The sequence below is a fragment of the Oryzias melastigma genome, linkage group LG14, assembly GCF_002922805.2.
Source record: "Oryzias melastigma strain HK-1 linkage group LG14, ASM292280v2, whole genome shotgun sequence".
In the NCBI taxonomy this organism is placed as follows: domain Eukaryota; kingdom Metazoa; phylum Chordata; class Actinopteri; order Beloniformes; family Adrianichthyidae; genus Oryzias; species Oryzias melastigma.
Window position 1 is genome coordinate 7,391,691 of NC_050525.1, and position 18,617 is coordinate 7,410,307.

Here is an 18,617-nt window from a genome sequence, read left to right on the forward strand (position 1 = left end):
ATCCTGTAAACTCCAAATACTCACTATTTTCACTCTCAGATTGGATCTAGAGACCGTGTTGCTTCATAAAGCTGCTTCCCAGCCACACTGTTAAATCTGTTATTCCGTCCCACTCCTCTGTCAGCTCCCAGCGCCCCGCCCAGAGGTGTCACAGTGAAGCTCAGCAACAGTTCCAGCATCAGCGTCTCCTGGGAGCCTCCACCCAGCGACATGCAAAACGGCATCATCCAGGAGTACAGGGTATGAGCGGCTGAGCTGAAACTATTCCATTCAGTCGGCAGATCCAGTGTGGAAGGAAGAGTCAAAGGGTTCTGGAGCGTTGCTTCTTTGGTTGACACCAACAGTAGAGACGCTTTGGATCTTCTCATGTTGACTCTGTGTGGACAGGTTTGGTGTGTGGGCAGCAGCAGTCAGAACCAGACACGCTACTATGTCAACAAAACGGTGGATGGAAACACCCTCTCCACGGAGCTGAGGGGCCTGCTCCCCACCGTCCTGTACCAGGTGGAGGTGGCGGCAGTGACCGGCGCCGGCGTTGGCACCAGAAGTCAGCCGGTGTCTGTCCTCATCAGTGAGTTCATAATGACACCTACAGCACGAGAAACCGAATGTTGAAGTTCTTGTTGCTTTGACTGCTACCTTCATTATTAGATCTCCTGGTTCCGTCTTTTGGTTTCCTCTGGTGTGTACAATGTTTAGACATCTTGTTTAACGCTTTAACACTGGAGCTCTAGTTCTTAGGTTCTTTGATTCACTGTAACTTTTCAACTGTTAACATAATAAACGTCATTCCAGTAGATTCTGAAGGAGAAAAGCAGTGTTGTATTGAGCTTGCTACCTCAATGCAGTGGAGCCAGCTAGCTCGCTACACTGGAGCTCTCTAGCATGCTACAGTGGAGCTTGCTAGCTCAATACAGAAGAGCTAGCTAGATTGCTACAGAGGAGCTCGCTGACTTAATACAGCAGAGCTTGCTAGCTCTATTCAGCAGAGCTCGCTAGCGTAATACAGCGGAGATTGCTACAGAAGAGCTTGCTAGCATGCAACAGCTGAGCTTGCTGGCTCAATGCTGCGCAACTAGCTAGCTTGCTACAAAGGAGTTTGCTCGCATGCTAAAGCAGAGCTTGCTAACTCAATACAATGGAGCTCGCTAGCTTGCTTCAGAGGAGCTAGCTACCATCCTACAGAGGAGCTCGCTAGCATGTTACAGAAGAGCTTCCTAGCATGCTACAGAAGAGCTTGCTAGCATGCTACAGCTGAGCTTGCTAGCAGGCTGCAGAAAAGCTTACTAGCACACTATGCTGTCCAACGGGTGGCTGGCTAGCGTAGCAAGCTAACCTACCGATTCACTACTTAAAGGGAAACTAAACAGGGAAGTTGGAGGCTGACTCCACCAACAGTCGAAATTTAAAAATCCAGTCAGAGGGGTGGGGTTTGGGGGCAGGACTGTTATCATTACTGGAGCCGCAGATCAAGATGTCAGACTTCTGAAACTTACATTCTTTGACCAATCTCAAAATTTAGCTGTAATACCTCCATTCGGGGCCAGCACACAGACACTTTTAGACTATATTTTCAAGAATTAAATACGTTTATTTTAATCTGTCAAAAATTTGGCAATGACCAACAGACAGCACTTTTAAAGCGTCATTTATAGAGGTCGACAGACAAAAAAATGTTGAGTAGGGTTTGGTTAACCTTTAAGTCAATGAGGGCAAACACAGGTGAGGCCACCACAGAAACTGTAGACAAACCCGATCAGGACCCACATTTTCTGCCCACTTTTAAACCACGTGGGGCCCACTTGACCTCGCTGGCTGGGTGTTAAAGATTTTGTGTTTAAGCGTCACTAGCTACGCCTCAGCTGTTAAAGGGTTAAGGCGCTACGGCGTGTTTCCCAGTTCTCTGGCTAAACAGCAAAGAGGAGAGAGTCTGAGCACAAACTGAACAAGAATAAACCCGACTGTGTTTTTCCTCCCTCAGAGCTACCAGCTGAACAAGCCTCCGTGCCAGGCGGCGCCGGCACAGTCGACGCCAGCGCCGGCGGGGAGGAGAGCAGCGTGAGCCTGGCTGAGCAGATCACTGACGTGGTCAAGCAGCCGGCGTTCATCGCTGGCATTGGCGGGGCCTGCTGGGTCATCCTCATGGGCTTCAGCGTCTGGATCTACTGCCGGCGTAAGAAGAGGAAGGAGCTGAGCCACTACACGGCGTCCTTTGCCTACACGCCGGCAGGTTTGGAGAACTATTCTGATGTTGTTCATTTTTGTCACTGCTGACTTCAGGCTCTCCTTTTCTGTTGTATGGAGAAGTCATGGAAATTCCATGTGGGAGAGGAAACCAGATTGCTGCTCGAGGCATTTAGACATTAAAGTAATTTTCTGTCAGCCAGTGTGGGTTCACTAAGTAAGATAAATGAGGGAAAAGAAAGTAAGGCTCACATGGATTCGAGTTGAGCTTTTTGCTCAGCTCCGTTTGTGATTTACAATCTGATTTTATCAAAAGTTTTTAAGAAAAGTTTCTAAATTGGAAAAAAAGAGCAAAAGACATTTAAATGGGATGAGCTGATATTTTAATCCCAGAAGACGTTTAAAAAGAGGAATGTTATCATTTTATCCACTAAGTTCCTGATGGTGCAGCGTCTTAACAGTTCAAAAAAGGTATAGAGAATATCAATTCAATATTTCATTTTGCGATACTTGTATCGATTCAAAATACTGACAAGATGATATTTAGTTAATTATTTGTGAGCGTCCTTCAGTGTCTTACTTTTGGTTTTCACCTAAATCCCAGACTGAGACTTCACAAGATTTCACGAGAACCAGCTTGTGATAAATGTTCAGTCAGCCGCACGGTTTTTATTAATATGAGACATGTACTACTTAGTATTTACTTGGTATGAATACCGAACTGAAACTCTGTGCCACGTTGCTGCCAGTATCAGAATACACTTGCAGTGTTTAACGTTGTGATCATAAACCTTTTTGCTATAAAAACGTACACTTTCACTTTTGCTGCGTAATTTTTTCCCAATATAATAAACCCAATAAAATGTATTTGTCGTATAAAAAAGATCCAAATATGACAACATGTGATAAATTAGAGTAGTTTTGTTTATTTTCAATTATATAACATAATGGAAAATACTCTTACAAAATGTAGGTTACTGATAAAGTGTAAAAAAATAAAATTATCAATACTTGTGACATTTAATTTTTTTATTGGTAAATATGTATATAATTATGTATGTATGCAGCTGTAATATATGTATGTATAAGTGTATGAACGTGTACACATGAATATGTACTTGGTTACATTTTTTGTTTTTTATGTTTGTGCCATACTCGTAAACTTGATGTTTAGTTTTGTTTCTGTGTAAGTTGTATCTTTTGGATGGGCTTTGACAAGCATGATGCTTCAGCTCAATCCTTTTTGGTTGATGCAGACTATCATGTCAAATCTACTGAAAAATGAGGGATTTGAGATGAAAGAATTCCTAAAAAACAAAATAATATTGATACTGGAGACTTGGCCTTTAGTCCACCCATTCCTGGGACATGCGATATATTAAATACAAGGTAAATACTTTTGCTTGGGTGAAAATCACCCGGAGATAATGCTTCAGGGTTAAATACAATTCATTTTACGATTTTATTTAAAGAAAAGACAAATTCATATTCAGTTAAAGTTTTTTCCAAGTCATACTCTTAAAAAAATAATAGTGAAAAATTGCTCTGGCAGAGTCTTTGGATATATCATAATATTTTTTTTTAATTTGAAACAGCAGCTGTTACTAATGGATAATTTGTTTTCAAGCTGTATTTTTTTTGGTTATAGTTTTTTTTATTTCAAGTTTTCAAATTTTTCTTTCAAATTTTCTAGATTTATTTGAAGTTTTCATTTTTTTTTCAAATTTTCAATTTTTTTCAGTTTTCAAACTTTTATTTATTTTTTTTTGAATGTCTATTTTTCAAGTTTTCAATCTGTTTTTTCCTTCACTTAAAGCTGATCCTGATTTGACCCCATATCTTACTGCCAGGCTTTTGCCAGTACATCCCCCTCAAGCATTGATTCACCCTAATCCTGCCTAAAATCACTTTCATTTGCCACATTGAGTGGAGAGGTATTTTTCTTCTATATGTTTTAATAGACAAATGATCCGGCTAGCTCAACTCAGTGCTTTAGTTCATCTAAGACAAAGATATGCTGGTCAGAGATATATTTTTCACTCCACAGTCCGTCTGATATCTCACTATTTAGCTGTTTTTAAAAGGTATAAAGGTAGAGGACATGAAATGAACTCCTGTGACTGCTTTATCTCTGACATCCGTCCATGAACCGTTCTCCTCTTTTCTTGCAGTTGGTTTCCCTCACAGTGAAGGATGTTCTCTCAGTGGAAGGTAATACTTTGCTTTTGCATCCACACTGAGATGCGTCCTCAGAAAATAATCCGCCTCACTCTTGTTTGTTTTTTGCACTAATTTCATTCTGCAAGTCTGTCTCCCTCTGAAATCCACTAACGTTAGAATGTTTCTCCAGGCCCAGCGCCCTGGGTGGGAACATGAGCAACTACCCGTGGCTGGCGGACTCCTGGCCCACCACCAACTTAGTCCACGGCAGTAAAGAAGCAGTCGACTGCTGCACCGCCGATCACGACACCACTGAGAGATACTACAATGGTAGATGACCCTTTTCTCCCTGTCATGTTTACGTGCTCACATCATTGTTCCTAACAGACCCCCCCCTCTGCAGAAAGTGGCATTTCAAACTACCTAAACCAGACAGAAAAGTACAGCATGGGAGGCTCCACTGACGGTCCCATCTACAGCACCATAGACGCGACCAGCGAGGACCTGCACAGCTTCACTTATGCCCAGTCCACCGCTCCATATGCCACCACCACCATCATGCCGGTCACCAGTCAGACGCAGAGCGCTGAGGAACAAGACGGTGGGCACTGGATCCTGCAGCCGGGACCGTCTGGAGCTCAGTATGCACAGCCAGAGCGCTGCAGTGGTGAGGGAGGACTCGGTTTACTTCCGTTCAGTTGTAGATTTGAGTTTTGATGTTTGTGAGTTATGTATCTTATTGTGTCCAGCAACGTTTTCTGTCTCTGTTTGGTTTTGAAGCTAAACCCAAGCAGAAGGTCATGGGTAAACCTGTCAAGACACCGACTCTGAACTGGATGGAGGCCTTGCCCCCACCTCCCCCCCCTGGGGAACTGGAGCAGAATGATGAACTTCCAGAACATGAAGACATGGACATAGGGTGAGGCAGACCCCAGAACATACACTCCTCTAACATTTATTTAACCTGAATTTAAGCAGGAATGTCCCAAAAATGGGTTCTGTGCGAGAAAAAGAGACAGCATCAGATCATTCGATCTCAATGAGTAAACAAATGTAAGATGTGTCATCATAATCTATCACAGACAAAATGGTATAAGTGAGAAGATGCTTTTTACTTCAGAAGAAAAACAATCCTTGTTGCAAAAGAAAAAAAACACGTTTTCAGTTTTCAGTTTTTGATGTGTAGTTTACCATGATTTTCTTTCAGAGTGAACTATATCCATATATATGATCATATATTACCTTTGGAACACTAAAAAATAAATTATTTATGAAATATGAGTTATTTTTGTGGACTCTTTTCATACCAGGAAGTAAAACGACTCAATGTCTGAGGCCCCGCCTTTTCCTCCCTGAGGGTGCCGCCCACTTCATGATGTAATCCTAGAGCTGTCCTCATCAATGTGTCACCCACGATAAAAAGAAACATCCAATTTTAAAAATATTAATGTACATGCTGAGCAGATCGGGCATTTATCCCTAATATTTGACACAAATAAAACGGTGATGGCTAATTTGTTCATTTTGTTGCGAAATTTGTTCAAAAAGTGCAGAGAATAACACCAGATGAACATTTTAGGATTTAGTGAAATGATGACATATAATCTCTGTATTAAACATCCTCTTTGCTTTCATGTAGATCCATTTACATTTCTGTCGTTGCTCAATAATCCACATTTAAACCAGTTCTCCCAATTCGTCACTCGTTTTTTCCTCCAGGAAATAGTCTGCTCCCTTTCTCCTGCCGTCTTCCTGATATCCACTGTTTCTAAAAACACAGGTTTTAGAGGATTACTTAGAAATGCATGAATTGATCAAAATACCGCTCTGGGGTTGATTATGGTGTGGATTGAACAGTATAATATACAAAGTTGATTTTTCATGGTATGGTCCCTTTAAAAGTGAGGGAGTCAACTATCCAGACACCCGGGTACTTATATCCATGAACTATCTCTATGATGTTTCCTTCATGGTTGGACAAATTCAGGAAAACTTACTATTAGTAATTACTAGGGCTGGGAATCACTGGGTACCTCACGATACGATACGCGATACATGGCTCACGATATCGATAATATCGCGATACTGCGATAATTGGTAAAAATCCTCTCTAATAACTAGCAATATATAGAAGAACATGTTTTTTTGTGAAAATATATCCCAATTTATCTTTTTTAGCTTAAACACAATCATAATAAACAACTTTTCTTATTTTGTGCAACAAATTATAGACACTTTTGTGCAACATTGCTGAAATCAGTAAAACTATGTCTTTGACGAGCATCGACAACAACTAATTTGGAATTACCTGTCAGATTTAATGTTAACAATAGTAAACATGATCAGCAGTGACACTACTTAGGGCAGAATTGTTGTAACAGAACAAAAATTAAATAAGTCAAGGGGCGACAACAATCTACCTCTAAAAGAACGCAACTCCACCAGCAGGTTAAACATTGAATTGTATGAACACGAAAATCCCGACGGTACCTGAAGTACACCCAAACAACTGCGAAGCGCGCGCCTAGTTCTCACAGCAAACAGGAAGCAAGTGATCGCTGACATTCTAGCGAGACAAAGTCACTTCTTACCGGGTGGATCTCCTACAGATGGATGATAAATGCTGACAGGTAGACATGCTTCACACACGCTACAGAGCCTGTTATCTCGCCGGTGCTTCTCCCGAATGAGCGCGTGCATCACTATTAAAAGTCCGATGCAGCGCGGCCATCTGCACAATAGTTCCGCCACGCGACTCAGACGCTCAGCTCAGCAGCCTCTTCAAATGAAAATATAAGATCGATACTTGGTGAGAACCCATCGAGAATTGATCGCAGGACTAAATATTGCGATATATCGCAATATCGATATTTTGGCACACCCCTACTAATTACTATTATTTTATTTTTCTTCAGCCAGAGAGCCACCCCTACAGACCCCTGAAATATAGAAATACACAGTTGTAGTCTTAGTTTTCTTTATACATGTCCTCCAAATGCTACAAGAACATGCTTAAGCACCATTGTCCCTGGAGTGGGTCTTTAAGTGAAAATATATGTCACAGTTAATACACAAAATCTATTGTACAAATAAAATTTAAAGCAGCTGCAGATATTTAATAGAGGATGAAGATAAACTTTACCCTCAAAGTTAAGGGAAACTGGAAGGAAATCAGACTCCCATGTCAGCCTGATACAGGCTGGTCCATGGAAATATTGTCCCGTCTCCACTGAGCAGTCCAGTTCGGTCCAGTATTTTGAGCGTTTCCATTCTGAAATAGACCCATTAAACAGTTCCGACCCGTAAATCTTGAGGACCCCCATCCATTGTAGATCTATAGAACCAGATAGAATGGGACGGTTGAGACATTCGTCTTAAAGGACAATTCCACCATATCTGTTGTTAAAATCCGAAAGACCTAAAATCACCAACGACTCGTCTTTCAACAAGCCTAAAAACTAAACACTAGTGACTGCAAAGCTGTTTCTTGTCCGTGCAGCTCAGAGGACGAGTGGTGCCCCCCCCTCCCCGAGAGGACATACCTGATGGAAGGCTGTGAGAACGGACTCTCCCCCCCTGAGAGGAACAGCGCCTCCTCTCCTGCCAACTCCTACAGCCACCAATCGACTGCAACGCTCACCCCATCGCCCCACGAGGAAGCCCAGCCTCAGCATGACGCCCCCCGTCCCAGCCCAGAGGAGGCCCAGCAGCTGTCACGGTATGAAAGACTTCTAGCCTTAAAATAAAGTCCACATTTATTTGATGAAGGAGAATTGATTTACTCCCAGTAACAGCCAGTAAGAGCCAGTCACCCATTGCCCTAATTCCAACAGCAGAAGGTTACCCTGCGGTCTGACGCCAGGACTGCAGGCCCCCAGCCCAACACTCGCTCGCTCCAACCCAAACCTCTCCAGCCAGCAGCACGCCGCATCAGAGAGCTGCCTGCCGCTCTGCCAAAGCCCCGCCCACCACTGCCTGCACAGCCAGAGGCCAACCAAGGATGCAGACGCTGTCGGCACAACTACCCCCAGTAAGGAGACGGCCAACAGCAAACCTTACATCGTGTGTCACGTCTAAGCTCCGCCTCCTGTTTCTCACACAGCACATAACTGCCCCTCCCCGGCAGAGGCAGGCACGCCCACCCACCAAAAATCACGAGTGAAGAAGAAGGTGTCCAAAAGTTCGGCGTACAGGAGGGATCTTCAAGGAGGTGAATTTCAAATCCGCCCTTTAATACCTGAGGCGTCACCGGTGACGCTTAAACACAAAATCTTTAACATATTGTACCTTTTCAACCGTTAACACCATCATTCCAGTAGGTTTTGAAGAAGAAAAGGGGCGCGAGCCGCTTTTCTTCTTCAAAATCTACTGGAATGATGGTGTTAATGATTGAAAAGTTACAATAAATCAAAGAATGTAAACACTGGAGCTCAGGTGTTAAAGAGTTAAAGCTGAAAATTAGTTTTAGTTTTATCCCTGAATCATCTCAGTCATTTAAAGGTCTAAGACAAATGTCTTACGAGTCTTTCTTGTATGGTTTCCACCTGTTTAGACCTTCCACCCCCTCCCGATCCTCCCCCAGAGGAGGACAGCCCACTGCAGACGAGCCATGCGCCAAACAGAGTTCTGTCATCTTTGGAGAGGAGGGAGTACAGCAGCAACAGCCAGCAGCGGAACAGCTCTGGACAGAGACACGCTGACAGTACGATGCTGCGATTCTTCTCAGTCCAATTGTTTTTGGAGGGAATTCAGTCTTTCTGCCGTTTACAGAAAGGAGATCAAAGAGCCACCTTTCTTGGTTAATTTGCTTGGTGATGTTTAGTACTGCCACAAACGATTGTTTTAATAGTCAAACTAACTAAAAATAGATATATAGCATTACCTTCAGTAATGCTAGTGTGAATCCTGTAAGCTGAATTTTCTTGCTCAAGATGGTAGTGCTGATAGCTGAAAATGCTGAAATTTATAGCTACAAACGCTGAAGTTGATAGCTGAAATCACTGAAGCTGATAGCCAGCTAATGTCAGGCTTTGGTGTGCGGACACAAATGCAGGACAGCTGGCTGCTCAAAAAAAGGAGTTTTTAATAATAAAAAATCCAAAAACCAAGGAAGAGCAGAGTGCTGAAAAACGGAGTCAGAGTCCCAAAGGCAAAGCCAAAAACCAAAAACGTACCACAAAAGATCAAAAAACCTGGCAAAGGAGACAGGAAGCTTGTGCGTCGGGCAACAAAACAAACCTGCAGGAAAGTGAGAGGAGGAACCCATAAAACACAGAAAAGGGAGGGAAAAAACAAAAGCACACAGGTGAAACCCATTAAGGAGGAGTGGTGATCAGCCCAGGGGGAAAACACGACAGCTAAAATATTAGTTAAATGTCAAATTAGCATAAAAAACTGAAAAAAGCCTAAATTAGCCAAAAATAGTTGTCATATAGCTGAAACATTAGCTAAACTCCAAAGTAACCTAAAAACGTAAGAAATAAAAAATTAGTCAAAATTACTATCACATAGCTGAAATATCAGCTAAATTCCAGAAATAAATCCTAAAAAAGCCTAAATTAGCCAAAATAGCTATCATGTTGCTGAAATATTAGCTAAACTCCAAAATAACCTAAAAACTTAAAAACTCCTAAATTAACCAAAATTGCTATCATATAGCTGAAATATTAGCTAAATTCCAAAATAACCTTAAAGCTGAAAAAAAATCTTAAATTAGCCAAAATTGCTATCAAATAGTTTAAATATTAGCTAAACTCCAAAATAACCTTAAAGCTGAAAAAAATCCTAAATTAGCCAAAATAGCTAGCATGTAGCTGAATTATTAGCTGAACTCCTAATTAACCAAAAAAAAAAAACTGAAAAAAATTCCAAATTAGCCAAAACAGCTCATGTTAGAGGTTTTGGAGTTAAAGTCAGAGAAGCCACACCGAGATGGTTCTCAGTCTAGAGCTGCTAGAAAAGAGGTCTAGAGGAAGACCAAAGAGCAGGTTTATGGAAGCAGTGAAGGAAGCTAGCTGGTATTGGTAGTGCTGTGAAGCACACATGTCAGAGTGGACGCCCGGCCCGCTAAGTAATTCTATCCGGCCCTCCAGATCATTTTCCTTTATTGTGATTAATGGCCCGATGTTATCTTGCACTCATTGTTAACCCTCATGCTCTCTTATGGGGTCCAGATGACCCCACCCTTACATTGAACTGTTAGCCTTTCCATGACAAAGGCGGACAAGACTTCATGTCTGTCATTGGACACCAGTAAAGATCAGCAATCATTCAAAAAAAAAGTTCAGACTATTTTGCCGTTTATTAAAATTTTTTTTGGCTATTTTGGAATTTAGCTAATATTTCAGCTACATGCTAGCTGTTTTGCTAACCTAAGTTTTTTAGGTGTCTTTTTTTTTGTTTTTTTTTTAGACTGTATTGAAGTTAGACTAAGTTTTACATGCTAGCTGTTTTGGCTAATTTAGGCATTTTCAGTTTTTTAGGATATTTTGAAGTTTAATTTTTTTCAGCTACACGCTAGCTGTTTTGGCTAACCTAAGTTGTTTTTTTGTTTTTTTTGAGTTTTTTATGCTAAGTTGGCATTTAGCTAATATTTTAGCTGGCTATCAGCTTCAGCTTTTTTAGCTATCAGCGCCAGTGATTTCAGCTTTCAGCTTCAGCATTTTTAGCTATCAATTTCAGCATCTTTAGCTATCAGCACAATCATCTTCAGCAGCCAAGTTCAGCCTACAGCATTCACACTAGCATTATTGGAGGTAATGCTATATATTTAGTTCATAGTTATGTTAAAAAGTTAAAGTTCTAAAAATGTAGTTTTAGTGTGTTTCTCCTGTCCTGCCGCGACCTAAGGTGTGTTTTGGATTTTGGCTCCTTATGCGATTGAATTTCACACTCTTGGGCTACAGGATGCACAGATAGGGAAGCTGAAAGGAAAAGAAGAAGGTGTAAAAAAGTAATGAAAGGTTGATTCAGTCAGGAAGAAAAAGTCAGTCAGGACGTTGAATCTTCCAGCAAGGCAGAGAGTCCGTACAGGCTCGTCTCAGATGGTTTTCTGGAGCATTTGGGGCTGATAGTCACAACCGCATGAACCAAACCCCTCTTTCACTTTCAGAAGTCAGTAATCTGATGAGATCGCAGCAGCGAGAAGCTGCTTTGTATCAGAATGAAAGACTGTAAAGACAGGAGTGTTTTTCAGGAAAAAAAACGTACTTGCACATGTCAAATGTTCTTATTTGTATTATTAATGCAAACACCTTCAACAGCTATCCAACCTCTGCTTCTCTCTCTCTCACTAGACGATGAAGGGATGGCGTACAGCGGTAAGGGCAGTTATCTGTCCAGGAGTCAGATGTCTAGTAACTGCTCCACCACAGGAAGCTCCTCCTCCAGAGGCTCCACCGGCTCTCGGGGGCTCCACCAGAAACACAGCGAGGTAAACCCAACAAAGCCTGTTCATGGCGTGTTTAGCTCCACGCAGACGTGATTACATGTGCTCCATAAAGCACACAGCTTCAGGAGGAGACTCCTGCAGTCACACTCACTCTGTCATACATGCACGTCTGCCATCACGGTCCATCAGGGAGTTTTACTGTACCAAACAATTAGGGTTACAGGCCTGTCACTTCTGAGTGCACTTCAGAGGGTGCACTTCTCGGTGGGAGTGCTGCTTTAAATGCACCTCCTGCAGGCGCTTTCATGGAGGAGCAAGCTGAGCCCATCTAACAGGAAAGTCTGCAGGGAGTTTGTGCTGGAGAGGCGACCCTTACGAGGCCTGACATGCCTGCAGGTCCACTGATCCACAGCCGACTGCAGCTCCAGTCCAGTCTGAAGAAACCAGCAGATTTCACTGACTGAAGGGAAAAAAAATGCTTTCAAAGTTTAAAATAGATCAGGATGAGTTTATCCTTTGACTAAAATCATTTATATAATCAAACCATAATCCATGAACGTGTAGATTGGTGTAAACTCAGTTTCAGTTTGTTTTCTTTAAACCAAACAAGCTCAGTTTCAGCTCGTTGTTGTTTGTGAAAAATGATAACTCAAATCGTCAGGGGGGCCCAGGTTTCCAGATGTGACCTCTAAGGCTTCTCTTAGGACACGTGTCAAAGTCAAGATGTTTTTATTTTATTGTCATTAAAAGCCCGGTGTTATCTTACACTTATTTCTATCTAACTTGTATAATTTTGACAAAATATGTTTTTATTGAGAGTAAAATAGTGAAAGTTATTTAAGGTTAAAGATGATTTATTCTGGAATACAATTCCTGCTTTTTTATTATTCATAATTATGTTAAAAAATCACAGTTTTAAAGTTTTTAAAATTGGCATTCTACTAGCTTTTTGGACTATTTTGCCATTTACTGAGATTTTTTAGGCTATTTTGGACTTTATCTAATATTTCAGCTACATGCTAGCTGTTTTGTCTAATTTAAGCTTTTTTAAAGTTATTTAGGCTGTTTTGGAGTTTAGCTAATATTTACATGCTAGCTGTTTTAGTTTGTTTAGGCTTTTTTTTAACAGTTTTTTGAATATTTTGAAGTTTAGCTACTTTTTCAGCTACATGCTAGTTGTTTTGGCTAAGCTATGTTTTTTTTATTTTTTAGTTTGGCTAATTTGGCATTTAACTAATATTTCAGCTGGTTTTCAGCTTCAGTGTTTTCAGTTATTAGCATCAGTGTTTTTAGCAATCAGCACTAGTATCTCAGCAGCCAAATTCAGCTTACTTTATTAACACTAACATTATAGCAGGTAAAAATGTAGTTTTACAGTGTTCAATAATTGTTTATCCTGTTCGACCTAAGGTGTGTTTTGGATTTTGGCCCGTTGTGCGATCGAGTTTGACACCCCTGTCTTAGGAGCTGCGGTTGTTAAGTTTACAGCCGTATCCTGAGGCGTCGCCATAAACCGTCTTGTGTGAGGAGACAGGATGGGGAAGCGTGCCGGGGGTCGCCTCCCAGCATGCATCTGACACGGCAAACTTGTAAAAAGTGAGAGTAACAAGCACTTTTCTCCGGCCCTGCACTTAAACAAAGACCCCCCCTCTCATGCTGTCCGCCCCCCCACAGAGTGGTGGGAACACTCCCACACCTCTCTCCTGCTGCCCCCGGCTGACCCTTACAGAGCCTTTTTTTTCTTAGAGACATGAAAGCTTTGCTTTAATTTCCAATAAAGTTTGGGTGGTTGTAGCGGAAGCCCGGTCGAGGTCATCTCTTCCTCCTGGGGGGCGCCTGACCCTGGCAGTCAGAGCCAAGCAATGCAGCTTCCACAAACTAGGGCTGGATGTTAATAATAATTTCAAGAAACGAGTGGCGATCTTGTAATAACATTACACCTTATTCCAGAAGAAGAAGAAAGTATGTGGAAAAAAATATGTTTTAGACCACAAATGGTTACTTTAAAAAATATTTCCTTAAAAGAGTTTGGAAAATTCAGCAATGTCTGTTTAGGCGGACCGAGCGTTAGCATTAGCCGCTCTATGGGGAATCCCATTAAACGTTAGCATTAAGCTAACAGATTTTAGCTTTGTGTGTTAAATCGATTTCTGTCTTTTATGAATCAATTATTAATCTATTAAGCTTAAATCGATTAATTCATTTTATCAATCCAGCCCTGCTACAGACCAGGTAAGAGACTGATTCTGTCAAAGAGTTATGAGAATTTGTCTCCAAAACTGCATTTTGATCTGTTTCGGACTCTTATTCTGACAGGTTTTTTTTTTTTTACCATATATCAAACCTGAATGAATTTATTTAGTTCCGTTGAAGCTCAGCAGTAGTTATATTTATTGGACTATGGTTCCATATGTTTTCGTCTGCCTCTGTGCTCATCAGATTTGTTGATTGGAGGATGTTGTGTCACGGTTCAAACACGTGTGTCTCTTTAGGACACGAGATAAGGACGGCAGAACGTGACGCCTGACTGTGGACGAAGTCAGCTCTACAAGGGAGCTAACGTGTGGTTTCAAGAACTCTTTCCAGTTGAGAAAAGGGAAAAGGGAAAAGGACAGACTTTTTTAGTGTTCTTTAAAGTTATTTATGATTTGGAGTTGATGGCTCTCCATTCTTGTGTAAATATATCTGCTTTTATGTTTCTTTGTGGATTCTGGATGCAGGCAAGGAGATCTTTCATATTTATGATGAGTTAAAAAAAAACACGTTCCCCTCAAATGTGCCATTTTTTATTTTTCTGTCCATATGTAAACAATTTGAAAACATTGTTGCACCCTCGTTACGATGGAGGAACAGCATTTGATGTGAAGCACAAAGTGTGTCTGCAGATTGGAGAAGAGGAGCTCGGAAAGCCAAAAACAAACCTGGAAAGATGCCTGCACTCCGAGCCTTTCCCTGACAGGATCCTGACTGGAGTCGTCTCCTGAATGTCGTGTTTCTCTTCTGGTTTTCCTGCTGCGCCAGCCGACAAACTGACAGGCGCTTGGAACGTTTGATTGTAACACCCCCTGCCCCCCCCATGTCTAGTTGAGTCTGTTTGCTCCATTTAGAAGATCAAATTTTCCTACATTCCTAAGACGAATGAAAACAGATGTCTGTGACTTTTTGTACTCTTGTTGTTTTGTAAATGTACAATAAAACACATTTGCTGATTATTGACTTCAGTGGAACCTTTTTAAATGAGAGCTTTTGCTTTTATGTCCCAGGAGGATTATTGAGAACTCTTAAAATACCGTATAAGTATAAGTCGCAGTTTTTTCATAGTTTAGCCAGGGGTGCGATTTATTCTCAGTAGTAACTTATTTGTGTTTTTTAAGACATAAATAAGCTAATATATTTTTTGTTTTCCCAGTAAACATCAGTTGTCCTTTAGCAGTTGTTTCCTCTACAACCACTAGAGGGCGCTGCACCTGAGCATTTGCTGACAGCGGCAGAAGTGTCGTCCAAAACAAACATGGCAGAGAATCTGATTGTTTTCCTCTTTGATATGTTTCTTATACAGATCAGAATTTGAGTGTTGTTGTTTTTATTTATGTTTTAGTTAGTGGATTTGATCTGAAACATCAGACTTTTCTCCCAACAGTGTGACTTATATATATGGGTTTCTTCTTCTTGATTAGACATGTTTTCTCTCTCGACTTATACTCCAGAAAATACAGTAATCAAGATTAATCAAAACTGGTGTTTTCTGCAGCTTTCTAGATTTCCGTCTAGAATCTAAACAGTGTTTTGTTCACATAATAAAAGTTTTTCTATGGATTATCACCTGAGGCGTCGTCGGTGACACTTAAACACAAAATCTTTAACATACTGTAACTTTTCAACATACTGTAACTTGTTAGAACTGAATCCAAATGAAACAGGTAAAGCCTAAACGACCTGGAAAGGTCCATTCTTCTGGTAGGAGGGACATTTCATCTTTTTGATTTGCATGTTTTAGATTTACCGTGAGAGACAAATCAAGCCTTTTCTTATCAAAAGACTCCGGTCAAAGTGAAGCTACGAGTCAATAGAAGACAAGTCGAGTCCAGTTCCAGGTCTTTTTGTATTTTCTCATACTGAGCCTAAAGGCATGAAAGTCATTGAAATTCATGAACTGAAACCAATTCTGATTGAAGCTCTGTGTGTGTATATGTGTATAAAAGCGTGTGTGTGTGTAATTGCGTGCGTGTATATGTGTTTAAATGTATGTGTGTCTTCATGTGTATGAATGGGTGTGTCTAAATGCATGTGTATGTGTGCGTTTGTGTGTGTGTGTACATATGTATAAATGTTCCTATGTGTGTACATATGTATAAATGTCCCTATGTGTGTACATGTGTATAAATGTCCCTATGTGTGTACATATGTATAAATGTCCCTATGTGTGTACATGTGTATAAATGTCCCTATGTGTGTACATGTGTATAAATGTGCCTATGTGTGTGCCTGTCTGTGCGCATGTTTGTACATGTGTATAAATGTGCCTGTCTGTATATGTGTGTGTGTACATGTGTATAAAAGCGTGTGTGCATGTGTATAAATGAGCCTGGGTGTGTGCATGTGTATAAAAGTGTGTACATGTGTACAAATGTGTGTTTGTTTTCATGACATATCAGTGCCTTTTTATGATAACACACGTACAATATCAGTACTAGAAATAACTGTGACTGATGATGCCACTCATATGTCACATAAACTAGACAATGTCCCCATAAGTACCATAAATGTCAGGTATAAACAAAATATAGCTGTAGAAAAAATCTGAATAGCTGGCTGGTTTTCTGGAAGTATATATAAAAGGTCATTTGATTCCCAGAACTGTAGAACCTTTCGAAACGCATGTCCCCTTTTGTCCTGTTTTGGTCATAGGTCCTTGAACTTCATGAAAACAAACGTGTGTGTGAGTGTGTGTGTGAATCAGGGGTGTCCAAAGTCAGCCCTCGAGGGCCAGCATCCTTTCTGGTTTTCCAGAAATCCTGTCTTATTTGCTAATGATTACCTGGATCAGGTGTGTTTAGCCAAAAAAAGACTTAACTTGCAATTTCAGGAGAAGTAATAAAAGTTGTAAAGTCCCCAAAGACACCATTAAAAGTATGACTCAATACTGTTTTGGTCTAATTTTAGGCTAAAAGACAGAATCTACTCAGGTTTTTTCTTTAATGCCACATCTCAGTTTCACTAAAAACTGAAAAAAAAAATCCCATGAAGGTGAACCAATAAAGGAAATGACCACTGAAAAGATGACTTACTGCCCTGCGACAGACTGGCGACCTGTCCAGGGTGTACCCCGCCTTCGCCCGTCAGTAGCCGGGATAGGCTCCGGCACCCCCGCGACCCCGAAAGGGAAGAAGCGGTCAAGAAGATGGATGGATGGATGGAAGATGACTTACTGACCTTCCAGAGCACGACCCGCCTCTCCTTATCCTCTTCACCTCCCGCCCCCAGACCTCCTCTCTGTTCTCCCTTTCAGTTATAAATCACCTCACTCCTTTATTCGGTGGGTGTCAGGGCAGAACGCCCACCGGGCTTGTTGAGGGGGGGAGTCCCGCAGAGAAGCAGCAGCCATGAGAGGAAAGAGGGCGGCATTGTTTAAAGCCTGCTTTCCGTGATGCAAAATGCATCCCACCAATTTCCATGCTAATTTGTTTTGTGACAGAGGAGATGGATGTTTGGGGCGGTTTGGGTGATGCTGCACGCATCAGCGGAAGGAGATTAAATGAAGCCGTTTCATCAGCAGCGTTGGGTGATGTGACACGTAGACTGCTGAGTGAAACTCAGCACACTTATCATTAAAGTGGCATTTCAAACAGCAAACACAGAATAAAGCCGTGTGACAGACTGACGACCTGTCCTGGGAGTACCACGCCTTTGCCCAACAGTAGCCGGGACAGTGCAGCACCGAAAAGGAAATGGATGGAAAAACATTATAAATAAAAAGCTTTCAGTGACTTTTGGAAGTTATGGGCATACAAGATAACTGTCTCTTAAAGGAAAAGACAAACCTGAGCATTATTGTTATACTTGTGTGGTTAGCTGACGCAACAATAAACCTCCAGCAAGCAGTGAAACCGTTTTAATCAAACCGGCCCTTTGAGACAATAATCCAAGATTTCTTTACTTCCCTCTGGATTACTCTCTCCATTTTCTGAGTCAGCCCTCCTGGGCAGTATTTCTTTATTTTTAATTATCAAGAACCAAACATTTTTTTAGCATAACACCTCTTCCTAGTCGGAACGCGAACCCCAAACTTCTTCAATGGCAGGCGGCAGCGCTAATGCTAACATTTAGTCAGAATTGTTGATTATGTCAAACTTTTGAGTTATTTTATTCATAGATTATTTATTAACTTTTTTAACATTTTGATATGAAATGTGTAATGTGTCAAAAAAAATCATTGCAAATTGGCACCCCCTCCAGCAGATGGTGTCCTAGGCGGCTGCCTAGGTTGCCTATTCCCAGGGCTGTCCTTGCGTCTCCATTGTCCGGAATTCTTCTGTTTGTGTTCTGTTGGGATCATAAAAGAGAGACCACATCGCTCCAATCCTCCACTGGCTGCATGGGAATTTTAGAGTTCATTCTGTGATTATTTCGTTTGTTTTTAAATCTATAAATTAAATAAGTATCTCTCTGAGTATCACTCTGACCTCAGATCAGCTTCTCCTGATGGTACCAAAGTCCATTTTCAACCTGTGCACCAAAAATGTTCAACAGATATCCTCACTGTTCTTTTTTTTTTCATTATTATAAATAAAACAAATTTTTACACCTTGTGACACAGGAGGTTCTGCAGTGCTGCTGTGTGTTATTACTTTACTACATCAAATATATATATATATATATATAT

At 41.1% G+C, this 18,617-nt stretch overlaps 1 protein-coding gene across 1 annotated transcript in view; it reads left to right on the forward strand.

Annotated features, from left to right (window-relative positions):
* robo3 (roundabout, axon guidance receptor, homolog 3 (Drosophila)) overlaps positions 1-14,950 on the forward strand; it is a 96,769-nt gene extending 81,819 nt beyond the window's left edge. Inside the window, exons 15-27 of the mRNA XM_024261674.2 lie at positions 125-240; positions 388-571; positions 1,982-2,230; positions 4,356-4,395; positions 4,535-4,674; positions 4,748-5,011; positions 5,125-5,263; positions 7,844-8,062; positions 8,178-8,374; positions 8,447-8,554; positions 8,897-9,046; positions 11,640-11,776; positions 14,227-14,950. Coding sequence (XP_024117442.1) covers positions 125-240; positions 388-571; positions 1,982-2,230; positions 4,356-4,395; positions 4,535-4,674; positions 4,748-5,011; positions 5,125-5,263; positions 7,844-8,062; positions 8,178-8,374; positions 8,447-8,554; positions 8,897-9,046; positions 11,640-11,776; positions 14,227-14,238 — 1,955 coding nt within the window. The 3' untranslated portion in view covers positions 14,239-14,950. The remainder of the gene's footprint in view (positions 1-124; positions 241-387; positions 572-1,981; positions 2,231-4,355; positions 4,396-4,534; positions 4,675-4,747; positions 5,012-5,124; positions 5,264-7,843; positions 8,063-8,177; positions 8,375-8,446; positions 8,555-8,896; positions 9,047-11,639; positions 11,777-14,226) is intronic.
* Positions 14,951-18,617: the final 3,667 nt, after the last annotated feature.